The following is a 14,201-nucleotide window of genomic DNA, read 5'->3' on the forward strand; positions in this document are numbered from 1 at the left end:
GGATTTCCTGACGGATATTGTCTATTTTCTCTATAAAGTGGGAGGCCAGGTCACCAGCACAAATGTCTGTGATAGGGGCTTGTGCTTTTGGCCTGAGGAGGGAGTGAAAGGTGTCAAAAAGTTTTTTGGGGTTGTTGGATAGTGAGGAGATCAGAGTGGTAAAGTAGGTCTGTTTAGCGAAGTGAAGGGCAAAGTTATAGGTCCTTAACATAAATTTGAAGTGTATGAAGTCTTCTGGTGTGCGTGTTTTCCTCCATAAGCGTTCAGCACACCTAGAGGATCGCTGGAGAAATCGGGTTTGCGATGTGAGCCAGGGCTGTTTTATTCTGTGTTTGGAGGTCCTGAGGGTGAGGGGAGCTACTTGGTCAAGGGTGCTTCTAAGAGTGTCATTGAAGTGATGTACCGCCAGATCAGGACAGGAAAAGGAAGAGATTGGGGACAATGATAAGCGTAGGGAGTCTGAAAGTGTAAGAGGGTTAATGGCTTGTAGATTTCTGACTGAATGGTGTGTAGGAGGGTGCTGGGGTGAGCGAGGATATGTGAGTGTGAAGGAGAGAATGTTGTGGTCAGAGAGGGGAAGCGGTGAGTTATCTATGTAGGAGATTGAGCAGAGCCGGGCAAAAACCAGGTCCAGGGTGTTACCGTCCTTGTGTGTCTCAGAGGTTGAGAGCTGTGAGAGGCCGAGAGAAGTGGTTAGTGACAGAAGCTGGGATGCAGATGTGGAAGAGGGGCTGTTAATGGGGATGTTGAAGTCTCCCAGGATAAGGGTTGGTAGTTCTGAGGACATGAAGTGCGGCAGCCAGGCAGAGAAATGGTCCAGGAAGCGGGTGGGTGAGCCTGGGGGCCGGTATATGACCGCTACTCTGAGGGAGAGGGGGCGAAAGAGCCTGATGGTGTGGACCTCAAAAGAAGGGAATGAGAGTGATGGAACGGAGGGGATGACCTGGAAAGTGCATTGTGGGGACAGGAGTATGCCAACTCCACCACCAGGTCTGTTTGTTGGTCTCGGGGAATGGGAGAATTGTAAGCCACCATGGGTAATGGCAGCAGGAGAGACAGTGTCAGAATCCTGAATCCAGGTTTCCGTGAGGGCCAGCAAATTCAGAGAGTTTTTCAGAAAGTAATTGTGTAGGAAAGGAAGCTTGTTACATACAGACCGTGGATTCCAAAGGGCACAAATAAAAGAAGGAGGGGATGAAGGAGTGCAATTAATATTAGTAAGATTAGTAAGGTTTCGATGTGAGGTAGGGTAGGGGTTGAGGTTGGTGGATGGTGGACCGGGGTTTGGGGAGATGTCTCCTGATATCAGCAGGAGTAGGAAGATAAAAAGCAAGTAGCTTTTGGGATTGTATGAAGTTTTTTTATGCAGTCTGTTAGGGTAAGATGGACTGAGGTTTTTCAGGAAGGTGAGAAGTGCATGGGAGCTGTACATGGGAGAGGGAAGGAGAGAGGAGCTGATGTATATGAGTCGTGATGGAGGGGGGATTGGGCGGTGAATGTGGATTGCAAGGTGAGCATAGGAGGATAGGAATAATGCACATGGATAGAAGGGAGAACAGAGTGTGGGTTACCTGACTCCTGCCCTGACTAACTGCCATGGAATAACTGCGGTGTCACGACGCTTATCTTCTGTGACGCTTTGCTTATGGGACGCTAGCGTGCACCCCTAAGGAAGGTTCTAAATTTATAGCCCAGAAGAGATGGATTGTGGGAACTGGTTGAGGATAATTTGGCAGCTGGCTAGCACACCAGGGTTTTTTTTTTTGTCTTTGAAAAGATGATCAAAGACACTCAGCCTGGTAAAATCTACTTTCACACCTTCCACCAGATAAGATCTACACTGATCCCAGTCATGGATAGTAAGTGGACAGTAAGTTTTAAGTGCAATGCAACAGATAAATTATACCAATGAATTAGCAAACACATTAAATTATGTTTCTAGATGGTAAAGCAGCAGATGACAGACAGCAAGCAGAGGAGGGAGTTAATACCATTAGAGTCTATTGCAGCAGATGGGACAGCTATCAGAGGTAGGAAGTTGCACCATTTGATTGCAAAACAGGAGACAGCAAGCAGAGGGAGTTAATACCATTAGAGTCTATTGCAGCAGATGGGACAGCTATCAGAGGTAGGAAGTTGCACCATTTGATTGCAAAACAGGAGACAGCAAGCAGAGGGAGTTAATACCATTAGAGTCTATTGCAGCAGATGGGACAGCCATCAGAGGTAGGAAGTTGCACCATTTGATTGCAAAACAGGAGACAGCAAGCAGAGGGAGTTAATACCATTAGAGTCTATTGCAGCAGATGGGACAGCTATCAGAGGTAGGAAGTTGCACCATTTGATTGCAAAACAGGAGACAGCAAGCAGAGGGAGTTAATACCATTAGAGTCTATTGCAGCAGATGGGACAGCTATCAGAGGTAGGAAGTTGCACCATTTGATTGCAAAACAGGAGACAGCAAGCAGAGGGAGTTAATACCTGTGTGAAGAGAGAAGATGGATGTTAGTTCTGTGCCATGGAATAACTGCGGTGTCACGACGCTTATCTTCTGTGACGCTTTGCTTATGGGACGCTAGCGTGCACCCCCAATTGCGTGTATATAGCTGAACTGAGTAAATACATTAAAGCTCTTCCAACTAAAACGGACCTGGAAAGTTTTGCGTGTAGGCTTGAGAACTCATACAAAAAGGAGATGTATAACTTACAGACAGAATTCACATCGCGTATAGAAGATGTGGAAAAGACACAAGAAGATATTTCACAGGAACTTCAGGCGCACAGAGAAATTTTAATGGACCACACCATGAAACTGGAGGAAATGTCATCTGGCCTTGAGGATCTGGAGAATCGCAATAGGCGCAACAATATCCGTTTACGTGGCCTCCCAGAATCTGTCAGTCCTCGGGACCTAGACCGTACAGTTCAGAGAATATTTCTGGACATTCTCGGCGACCACGAGGACAACACCATCGAGTTTGACAGGATCCATAGATCCCTTGGTCCTAAACCCACGTCTGAGGCGCGCCCTAGAGACGTCATCTGGAGGGTGCATTATTTCAGAATTAAGGAGGCCATCATGATGGCCTGTAGGAAAAAGGGATCCCTCCAGTTTGAATCCCAACCAATTCTACTTCTATCAGACCTATCCAGGCGCACCCTATTTCTGCGCAAAGCTCTGAAACCCTTGCTGGAAGTTCTCAAGGAAAGAGATATCCCTTACAGATGGGGGTTCCCATTTCAACTAACAGCATTCAAAGGTGGCAAAAGTGCATACTTTCGCCGGATTGGGGACCTGGCTAACTTCTTAGGAACATTTGAACTCCCATTAATAAATCTTCCAGATTGGCCTCAGGCTCCGACACTTCCAGATGCTCCTCCGAGGTGGCTTAAGGTTCCCCGTTCCAAGAATCGTCATACTAACGAAGGCTCCTCAGATCCCCCATGAAGTTCTCCTCTCTTCATTTGTTCCATCTTCTTCTTAGTTTCAATTAGTTTCTATCCATTGTTGCAATATGCCCAGATACTTTGCTGCAGCTGAGTGGTCCCATGATCACTTATTGTTATTGGGCTGAGTCTCCTGGCGGGGCGGTTTGTCTCGCCATGGGCTCGCCTTAGAGGTTTGATCCTAATTTTTTTTTTTTGAGCACCCGAGTGCGTGGCGTCTTGTCTGTCATCGGTGAATTTATTCCCCCCCCCTTTTTTTTTTTTTTTTTGTGTGTTCTCTGATGGCATGCGGGACGTCTCGCCGGTGCAAGGACTATTATCCTATTCAATCAGACATTACATGTTTGCAAATCCTCATTTATGGGACATATCAAGTTCGGGGGGGTTGGGGGGTTCGGTATCTCCCTTGGCTTCCCTTATCCACCTAAGGTGCACGGGCGAAGGGAAGGGAGGAGACTTCTTCTTCTCCATTCTTTTGCCCTAACTACACAGATGCATAGTCTAACCTGGTGCGTCAATCCTAACGCACCTTCTTTTATGTTTTCCATGCTCTATTATTTCTTCTTTACCCCACCTTTTTCCCTTCCCTCCTATTGTTTCTTCCCTACTACCCTTAGCTGTCGCGGGTTCTGGCGGACGGGGCTCATGGTGTTGCGGGTTGGCGTGGGGATATTTGATAATGGATGAAATTAAATTTTGCTCCTTCAACGTTAAGGGGCTAAATATACCAGAAAAAAGACGTCGGGTCCTATTTGAGAGTCACAAACAGAGGGTCTCTGTGCTACTGCTCCAAGAGACACATTTCAAAACTGGTGTGGTTCCAAACTGTATCACGAAAAATTATCCCAAATGGTATCATAGCCCGAATCCATTTTCAAAGTCAAAAGGCGTCTCAATAGCCTTCCACAAATCCTTTATGCCTGAGATCTTAGACTCACAAATTGACAAAAACGGCAGATATATCTTCCTACTCATCACATGGGCAGCACATAAACTTGTAATTGCGAATGTATATTTTCCAAACCAAGGGCAACAGAAGTTTGGAGCCGAATGCAAAAGACGTCTCGAGGAGTTTGCTGGTTCCTCTCCTGTGATACTTGGGGGCGACTTTAATATTCCTATGAACCCTGCGGTGGATGTCTCTTTGGGTAAGTCCTCATATCCTGCATCTTCTATTAAAAAAATAAGATCCCAGCTGCGCAACATGAGACTGGTAGATGTCTGGAGGGTTCTTAATCCAACAACTAAGGACTTCAGCTTCTTCTCACAAATACACAACACTTATAGTAGAATAGACTATTTTTTCGTTTCACATAAGTTACTCGACATGCAGGTAAAGGCGGATGTGGGGTCGATACTGTGGTCAGATCACGCTCCTATTTACCTAACAATCTCACTTCATTCCGCCTCGAGACCAGGCTTCTCGTGGCGTCTGAATGAAAATCTGTTACAGGATCCCATATGTAAATCCAAGATTGATCAAACAATTACAGATTTCCTGACTGACCACGAAGAAGACACCACGTCCCCCACTGTAAAATGGGAGGCTTTGAAAAGTGTAGTAAGAGGCGTCCTCATCTCTCATGGTGCTAGGTTAAAAAAAGTAAGAGCGGCAGAAATACTTAGCTTAACAGAACAAATCCACCAATTAGAAAACAAACACAAACGAGACCTTGAGGCCAGCACATTTGCTAGGCTCTCCTCGGCCAGACAAAAACTGCTATCTTTAATAGACCAAAAATCTAAATGCCTCAGAGAAAGACTCAAGAGCCGCTTTTACCAGCTAGGCAATAAAAGTGGTAGACTCTTGGCCAGAGCCCTTAATCAACGTAATCCCAATACCTACATTCCTTTTATTAAAAGCAAAGAGGGGAAGAAAGTGTTTAACACCAAAGATATTCTTTCCAACTTTAGCGAATACTATAAATCTCTATACAACATAGCGGGTCACTATAAAGAGGCTCCACTACATTCTCTCCGCAACAAAATCAAATCATATTTACAGGAACATAAACTACCCTCTCTGCCAGAAGGCGATCTACTAGATCTTGAAAAGGAATTCTCAGTGGAGGAGGTGTCTGAAACCATTAGCGCCCTGAAACAGGGCAAGAGCCCGGGCCCTGATGGGTTCTCGGCAGGCTTCTACAAGTCGTTCAATTCACTGCTTAGTCCAATACTTCTGAAGGCTTGTAATTTTGTCTCTCTTGGGGGCTCTTTCCCTACACAGGCACTCATCGCTCACATAACAGTTCTTCCTAAGCCTGGCAAGGACTCTTCTATGTGCGAAAATTACCACCCGATCTCTTTAATAAATCTGGATATCAAAATATATGCAAAAATGTTAGCCAATAGATTATGCCCTCTTCTACCAAAACTAATAAACCAGGACCAGGTGGGCTTCGTCCCAGGGCGAGAGGCAAGGGACAACACAATCCGAACCATTTCTCTAATTGACAGAGCGGGCAGAGAGGGGGACCCCCTGTGTATCATGTCAATAGATGCGGAAAAGGCCTTTGACCGGGTCCATTGGGAATTTATTTCCCAGACCCTAGAGGAAATTGGCCTAAAAGAAAACATGCTGCGTAGGATCTCCGCCCTATTTTCTTGTCCTAGTGCCCAGGTCAAGGTAAACGGCACATTATCGGAATTGTTCCCGATCAGGAATGGTACAAGGCAGGGGTGCCCTCTCTCTCCCCTCTTATATATTCTAACAATGGAGCATCTAGCTGTGGCCCTGAGAAACAACCCATCAATTAATGGTATAAAATTACGTTCTGAAGAACATAAGCTAGCGCTTTTTGCAGATGACATCCTGCTATACATTACATCCCCCTCTACGAGCCTACCAAATATCATTTCGGAGCTACATAAATTCGGCCACCTAAGTAACTTCAAAATGAATTCCCATAAATCCGAAATCCTAAACATTTCACTCCAACTCCCCTTGGTGGATCAATTAAGGAGGTCCTTTCCATTTAAATGGTGCTTTGATTCCCTTACTTATTTAGGTATTAAAATAACAAGCAAAACTTCTAAACTGTTTGAAACCAACCTTACACCAACCCTACAAAAAACAAACTCAGACTTGGAGAGATGGCACAAGCTCCAATTGTCCTGGCTGGGTAGGATCAATGCAGTTAAGATGGACCTCTTACCTCGCCTCTTATATTTTTTCCAAACAATCCCCCTATACCTACCAGCTTCCTTCTTTTCCCGCCTTAAACAAATAATTACTCGTTTTATTTGGTCTCATAATCGGGCACGTATTTCATATACAACATTAAGTAGATCTAAACCGACAGGTGGATTGGGTCTCCCGGATCTCGCAATTTATAGTTATGCATCAATAGGAACCTGTATCCTAGACCTTTATCACAGTAAAAACAACAAAAAGTGGGTAAACCTGGAAAACGATCTTAACGGATGTGACCCCCAAGTTGTTCTTTGGACAGGAGGCAGGGGGCTAGGATCGGGCACATACATACCTTTCCTCACGCGAAACATATTGCTGCTCATTAAAAACCGGAACAAAGACCTTCAGATCACAACTCTCCCAGGCCCCTTAATTCCAATTTATGACAACTCTGCTTTTCCAGCAGGGCTGAATAGAGAGACATTTCTAAATAAGAGAAAAGACTCCAAACCCATCATCCATGATTACTTAAAAGAAACTGGGATGAAGTCCCTTCGGGAATTATTCCCGGAGGAAGAATCTCACTCTACCGATTGGTTCTTCTATGAACAACTAAAAAGTTATATCCACTCAATCTCTAGACAAACCAAATATACAAAAAAGGTTGCACTCTATCGTGCAAAAGCATGTCTAATATGAAATATATGAAATATGAATAGCAAAATGGCTTTTGAACATTAGGAAAATATTTAAGAAACGCTTTGCAAAGCGTCTCTTAAATATTTTCCTAATGTTCAAAAGCCATTTTGCTATTCATATTTCATATTAGACATGCTTTTGCACGATAGAGTGCAACCTTTTTTGTATATTTATGTATGGAGGTAGCTGCTCCTGGTATGCACCTATTCACACTAGTTTGGATGTGCGAGTCTTTTTACTGTCATTTCTAAACAAACCAATATCTACAGGCCGCTAACTCCCTTTGAGATGCTTTGTACATCAGCAAATCCCCCGGATCATACTGTCTCGCTGCTATATAAAATTTTCCAAGAGAGGAGGGCTCCACTGCAGGGTTGGCCATTGTTTTTCTCGAAATGGGAGGGCGATCTGGGAAGGCTCTTGTCATCTGAAGACAGGGGAAAAATTCTTCTCTTCTCTTCCAGATCGTCTTTATGCGCGGTATCACAGGAGAGGAGCTATAAGATTCTAGCAAGATGGTATAGATGCCCCGCCATGGTGCATGCGGTGTTCCCCACGACCCCTGACACTTGCTGGAGATGTTTAAAGGAAATAGGCTCTTACATGCATATCTGGTGGGATTGCCCCCCCGTAAAGGATCTGTGGTTGGCCGTCTTTGAACTTCATAATAAGTTGTCTATCACACAGATCCAACCTTCAGCAGGTCTTGCATTGCTGTCTTTATGCGACCTATCAATATCTAGGTTCAAGAGGGGTATCCTCAGACACTTTCTTACCGCAGTCAGAAATCTAATCCCTAGGTTTTGGAAACAAGAAAAATTTCCTACCCGTACAGAATTTGTGGCAGAACTTAATAGCATCTATAGAATGGAGCAGTTGATAAACCACCAGTCACCAGGTAACGTAGAGAAAACCTACAACATATGGGCCCCTTGGATCGCTTTCAGGGAAACTCCTGAACTGGATCTCTGGGTTTCCAGAACCCGACACACTATGTAGCTTATTATCGTATGCCTTCGGGCCGTTTCTCGGCATGTATCCTGTCCGCTGGGCTACGGGGGTAGCCACACTCCTTCCCTGAATTCCTCACCCCCTCAATTACCCTTCTCTTCTTCTTCTTTCTACCCTCTTTTCTTCCCTCTATCTTACTTTCTATGTTTGTCCTCCTCATATCCAGTTTTGATTACACATATTATATTTTAAATATTTACAAAGGAATCTAAGAATTGTTACCAACTATCCCGGTAGTTCTTTAATGTTAATAATTCATAATTTCAGGATAGTCAAGAGCATTATTAATCAGAAAACTATATCGCAAGAGATAAATGTAACTATGCTCTTCTTGTTTGACTTAAAATTATTGCCTATCATTGCACTGATTTATAAGTTTGTACGGTTTACCTTTATTCTTTACTGCTGTGACCAATAAAAATGATTTATACAAAAAAATTTTCAAGGAGAATTTCATTGACAAGCCACGCCCAATGGGCGTGGCTCTTGGGATTTCTGTATATAGACCCTTGTGCAAACGCAAGCGAAAGCATGTACTTGCATTCCTATAGACTGTTATGCATTGTTTTGACGCACTCCTTCCGCAAACGTCCACATGCGTGTGGCGGCAGAAATTTGTCGCCAAAAAATGCTAACATGGTGCGTTAGCCGTGCCCGCCGCACACTGCGAAAAAACGCATGCGTAAGCATGCGTAAGCATGCACCTGCGTCTACAATGTTAAAGATAGGAAATCAAGATGCATGCGGATGTATGTGTCAGAAAAGCTGCGGACACAACCACAAATGTGAAACCAGCCTGACTATCCCCTCCTACACTCTACAGACCATGGGGCATATTTAAAGACTAAAAACGCACCAGAATCAAATGGAGTCAGAATTCTAGTGTCCACATTAATTTGAGGGGTTTAGACACTTTCCACTTCACTACTTTTATGTGTGGATAAGTGGATTTGTAAAATAGTCCAAATGTATAGCTAGCACATAGCAGCTTTTTGATGCAAAAATATTCGAAAAGAAAGTAAACGAAGAGAGTCAATATATGTTTCAAATGTTTTCACATTTTTAGGACATCTAGTCTATGTTTTTTCATAGTGCGAAAATAGGCAGGATTAGGAAATCTGACCTATTGTGTTTAACCACTTCCTGACAATGGGCATACTGGTCACCTGTATCTGCTGCGGGCTCAGGAGCTGAGCCTCATTATACACTGCTACAAAAAGAATTTGCCAATAACAGAAGTGAGTAGAGCTGAGCTCTGCCACTGCGATTAACCCCTTAAATGTTTCTGTCAATCCCTGACAGAGGTGTTTTAATTGCTCGGCCTGGGGAGAACAGTTCTTAAAGCTTATTGCTCTCCCCTCCATGATAAGTTGCCATGCCTGCTGAATGCTCCGTGAGTGCCAAGATGGTGCTCCAGTGAAAAACGACCTATAACTTGGCATCATAGGAGACTGAGTTTTAGGCTATGCTGCAATACCGTGATGTTATGATAAGATGACTTCCATGGCACGTTATTATAATGAACCAAACATACATACCAAACATAAAATGCCGCTCATATAGATATGAAAAATCACAATTAGCAACTCTTAACTTTAAAAAAAAAAATAATCAACAAAATCATGCAACCGTGGAATAATTAAAAAATAAAACTATGATTAAGAAACAACCACAGACTGAAAAGGGTTAGAAAGATCTGAGCAAATAAACACAATCATGCATTTCAAATCATTAGTCATACAGTAAATCAATCAGCAAAGGCCCAAATATCATATAAGCAGCGCACATTGCTGGCCCCACATACACATGATGCATTAGGTCACACCACATGTTCAGGGGGTCGCTTTTCCTGAAAAAGAGATGGTTTACAAAACGCAAAACATGCGCAGGGGCAGTTCGGTGACATAATACATCATACGTAAGACCAGCAATGTGCACGGTTTACAAATTTGTGAATTTGCAAATCAAATACTATACAAATGGGGTCTCATTTGTCATTTATAATTGTTTCTTAGTCATGTATAATAAAATATGTATTAGCCTACTGATCCACTATACAGTCATTGTATAGAAGTAATATTCGTGAAGTGATTTTTATTAATAAAATCAGTATGGTGGTATTATTCAATCACTATGTGATGGTAATATGTGGCCTGGTCATGGTGTGGTGGTAATGTTCCCATGTATGTGTCATTATTAGTACAGGGTGGGCCATTTATATGGATACACTGGGGTGGGCTATTTATAAAGCAGCATTAAAAAATGGCCGACTTCAAAATGGCCGCCATCAATCTTGAAAAGTTTTCCCCCTCCCATATACTAATGTGCCACAAACAGGTAGCTGATATAAACAACTATTCCCATTTTATTTATTTGTATCCATAAACATGGCCCACCCAGGCGTATACATATAAATGGCCCACCCTTTATATTGGTCTTGATAGACAGATCTATCTATCTATCGCCAAAATGGTGCCCTAGGGCCTATAGGTCTTCAGCTACGCACAACTACCACAAGCTATCGACCAAAATAAATGCAACTCGCCCCTACAAATTAACAGTAGATTTTACACATTCTTCATCTCTCATTGGTACCTGTTGTTTTAGTAATGTCACCAATTCCCTTTCTCCACGGTTATTTTTATACCATATAGGAACATGGTCTCTTTCAATTGCTTCATCGGCAGAAGCAAGAAAATTCTCCAGTGTTTTAACAACAAGTTTGGCGTTAATAAATCCTGCTTCTCCTTCCGGAAGGACAAAGTTTACTGTATATGAAGTAAGCTTCGAAGGGTTCAGCTTCTTCCTTTGCTGATACCTGTATATATATGTACACATTAAAAAAAAAAAAAAAAGAAAACAAAATCACACGCTTACCTTTACAAATATATTAATATTTTCATCAGCATGTTTAACCCCCTCCTGTTAAGGCCAAATTTTTCAAATTAACATTTTTTTTTTGGTTGGGATCTTATTATTTTCCTTTTTTCCCAATGAAATTTACAAAACCTATTTATTTATTTAGGGAGAGCATTATATGAATTAAATAGAATGTAAATAAAAATTCATATTTGCTCTAAGAGAAAATTAAATTTTGTTTAGATTCTGTTCAGTAGCAAATGCTTATCTGTAATATTATAGATTACACCCTGGGATGTCATCCCATGATAGGAGTGGCAAATGACTTTTTTTTCTTCTTTGTAAGGGGAGCCATGTCGCGTTTTCCACAGTTTTTTGCTACCAGCAATGTGGACTCCCCCCTATATTTTTATTGACAGATGACAGACAGAGGGTTTTATTGGAACGATTTTGGAGCACATAACATTTTGGATTGTTTCTAAGGCTTGGTTCACATGCATCCTGTGTTCTAACTTGTGTTCCTACACTGAAGTTTCTGTGAAAGTCTGCAAAAATTAGTATTTTAGACAAAACCCCCAACAGAACCATTCACTATGATGCGGCAGGTAAAGTTACTCTGGACTAAATCAGGTTAATGTTCCAGCAGTGCTTGTCTTTTTAAAAGACCACAAAGGACTACTCTGTTATGGTTTGCCTAATTATAGTAAATGGTTTTAACCGAATCCTGTTTTGGGGAATGTTACAAAAACACTTTTGCAAAGAAAGTTTTTTGAGTTTCCATATTATGAGAACTACAAATTTTTTTTTTTTCAATTTTAATGCTGACATATGTGTAGAGGCTTTTTTTTTTTCCTCTGAGAGAATTTTAAAATTTTCATTGGTACCATTTTGGGATACATAACATTTTTGATCACTTTCTATTCCAATTTTTGGGAGGAAGAATACAAATTTGAATTCCATGATTTACTTATTTATTTGATTTAATGCTGTTAAGTGGGCCATATACAGTGGTGCTTTCAGAATGTTCCATACTTCCATAAATCTGAGCTAAAAACTATATACGACAAACAAGAGTAAAAAATAGACATTTTTTACATGAGGAAAATTATTTAATATATTTAAAAAAGACAAAAGTATGTAAACTTTTAAGATTAGCAGATAATTTACAGAGGACATTAAATTCTGCCATTTTCAATCAATGGGATAAAAGTCAGGAGTTAGTGGGCTACCTATTTTATTTAAATAGGGATCTATCAAAGTCTGATCTTTATCATAGCAAGAACCAAGGTAATTTCACCATCACTGAAGGAGAGCTCACTCATCTCCTCTCCAAATCATACGTCACCCCTAACACAGCTCTTCAACTTAACAACATCTGGTACTTTCCCCTCTGCTTTCAAACATGCCACTATTACACCCATCCAGACAAAGCCATTCCTCAGCCCAAGCTCTACATCCAGTAACTGGCCCATATCACTGCTTCTGTTCACCTCCAAACTCCTCGAAAATTCACACTATACTTTCCTTCCATCTTTCATCTAACCTACTCATTTACAACCTTCAATCCGGCTTCCGTCCCTACAATTCCACCAAAACTGCCCAAACCAAAATCACCAATGACCTACTTACTAACAAAGCTAACATACATTTCTCTATACTTCTTTTCTAGATCAATCCTCCCTATTACAAATCCTTTCTTCCCTCAGTATCACAGAAAATACCCTATCCTGAATCTTCTTATAGCTCGCTAACCGCATATTTTGTGTCTCCCACAGTACCTCTTCATCCCATCCCAGTCCCTTAAGGCACTGTCTCAGGACCCCTACTCTTCTCCATCTACACCTTTAGCCTGGGAGAACTCAAAGTTCCATGGCTTTAAATACCATCTCTATGCCGATGACACTCTGATCTACCTCTCTGCTGTCCCGAACCCCAGAATTTCTATCAGCCATATCCTCCTTCTCATCACGCTTCCTAAAGCTCAACATAGACAAACCTGAACTCATCATCTTTCCTCCATCTCATCATCTTTTCCTCTGTAAAAAAAAAAAAAAAAAAAATCACACACCATTTTTTCATTTTCAAAATTACAAAAAGGAAGACGGGCTGGTGCAAAAGTGTTGGCATCCTTGGAGATTTGCGTGCTGAGATAACAATGATAGTTAACAGGCTAATTATGGTCTGAAACTTTGGTTAAAGTTAAGAAAAGCCAGGTGATGCAAATTTCCTAACTTTATAAAAAACTAGCCTTCTTTAACCTTGTGCCAAAAAACTGCAGCAATGGGCCAAGCATAATGAAAATGAAAATTGTGGAGGCCCACAAAGCAGGAGTCAGCTAAAAGAAGATAGCAAAGCAAAGCGGTTTCAAGTTGCTTTTCTTCAGTTCTAACTGTAATTAAGAAATGGCAGATAGCAGCAACAGTGGAGGTCAACATAAGGTCTGGAAGACCAAGCAACATTTCGGTGAGAGCTGCTTGAATGATTTCTAGAGGCAAATCAGAATCAGAAAGATTTAGCAGACTCTGGAGTTGTGGTACCTTGTTCTACTGTTCAGAGATACCTGCACAAATATGGCCTTCATGGAAGAGTCATCAGAAGAATACCTCCCCTGCTTCCTCACCATAAAATTAAGTGTCAGAACAAGCTTGATGAATTTTGGAAACCAGTCCTGTGTGGACCGATGAGGTTAAAAAATAGAACTCTTTGGCCACAATGATTAAATATATGTATGTATGGATAAAAAAGGACACAGAATTTCAGGAAAAGAACATCTCACCAACCATTAAGCATGGTGATGGATCAATGATGCGTTAGGGTTGTGTTGCAGCCTATGCTAAGGGGATCATTTCACAGGTAGAGGGAAGAATGGATTCAATGAAATTTCAACAAATTCATTATGCAAACATAACACCATGTGTAAAAAAGCAGAAGTTGAAAAAAGGATAGCTTCTACACACCTCAAAATCCACAATAAACTACCTTAAAAGGCGCAAGCTGAAGGTTTTACAATGGCCCTCACACTCCACTGATTTGATCAGCATTGAAAATCTGT

General features: G+C 41.7%; 1 protein-coding gene across 3 annotated transcripts in view; it reads right to left on the reverse strand.

Annotated features, from left to right (window-relative positions):
* The window catches only part of FBH1 (F-box DNA helicase 1), a 194,405-nt gene that overhangs the window by 69,835 nt on the left and 110,369 nt on the right, over positions 1–14,201 (reverse strand). For all 3 annotated transcript variants that reach the window (XM_069765329.1, XM_069765328.1, XM_069765326.1), the window contains one exon: positions 10,886–11,108. In XM_069765329.1, the coding sequence (XP_069621430.1) occupies positions 10,886–11,108 (223 nt within the window). The remainder of the gene's footprint in view (positions 1–10,885; positions 11,109–14,201) is intronic.

This window comes from Ranitomeya imitator, chromosome 4 (genome assembly GCF_032444005.1).
Source record: "Ranitomeya imitator isolate aRanImi1 chromosome 4, aRanImi1.pri, whole genome shotgun sequence".
In the NCBI taxonomy this organism is placed as follows: Eukaryota; Metazoa; Chordata; class Amphibia; order Anura; family Dendrobatidae; genus Ranitomeya; species Ranitomeya imitator.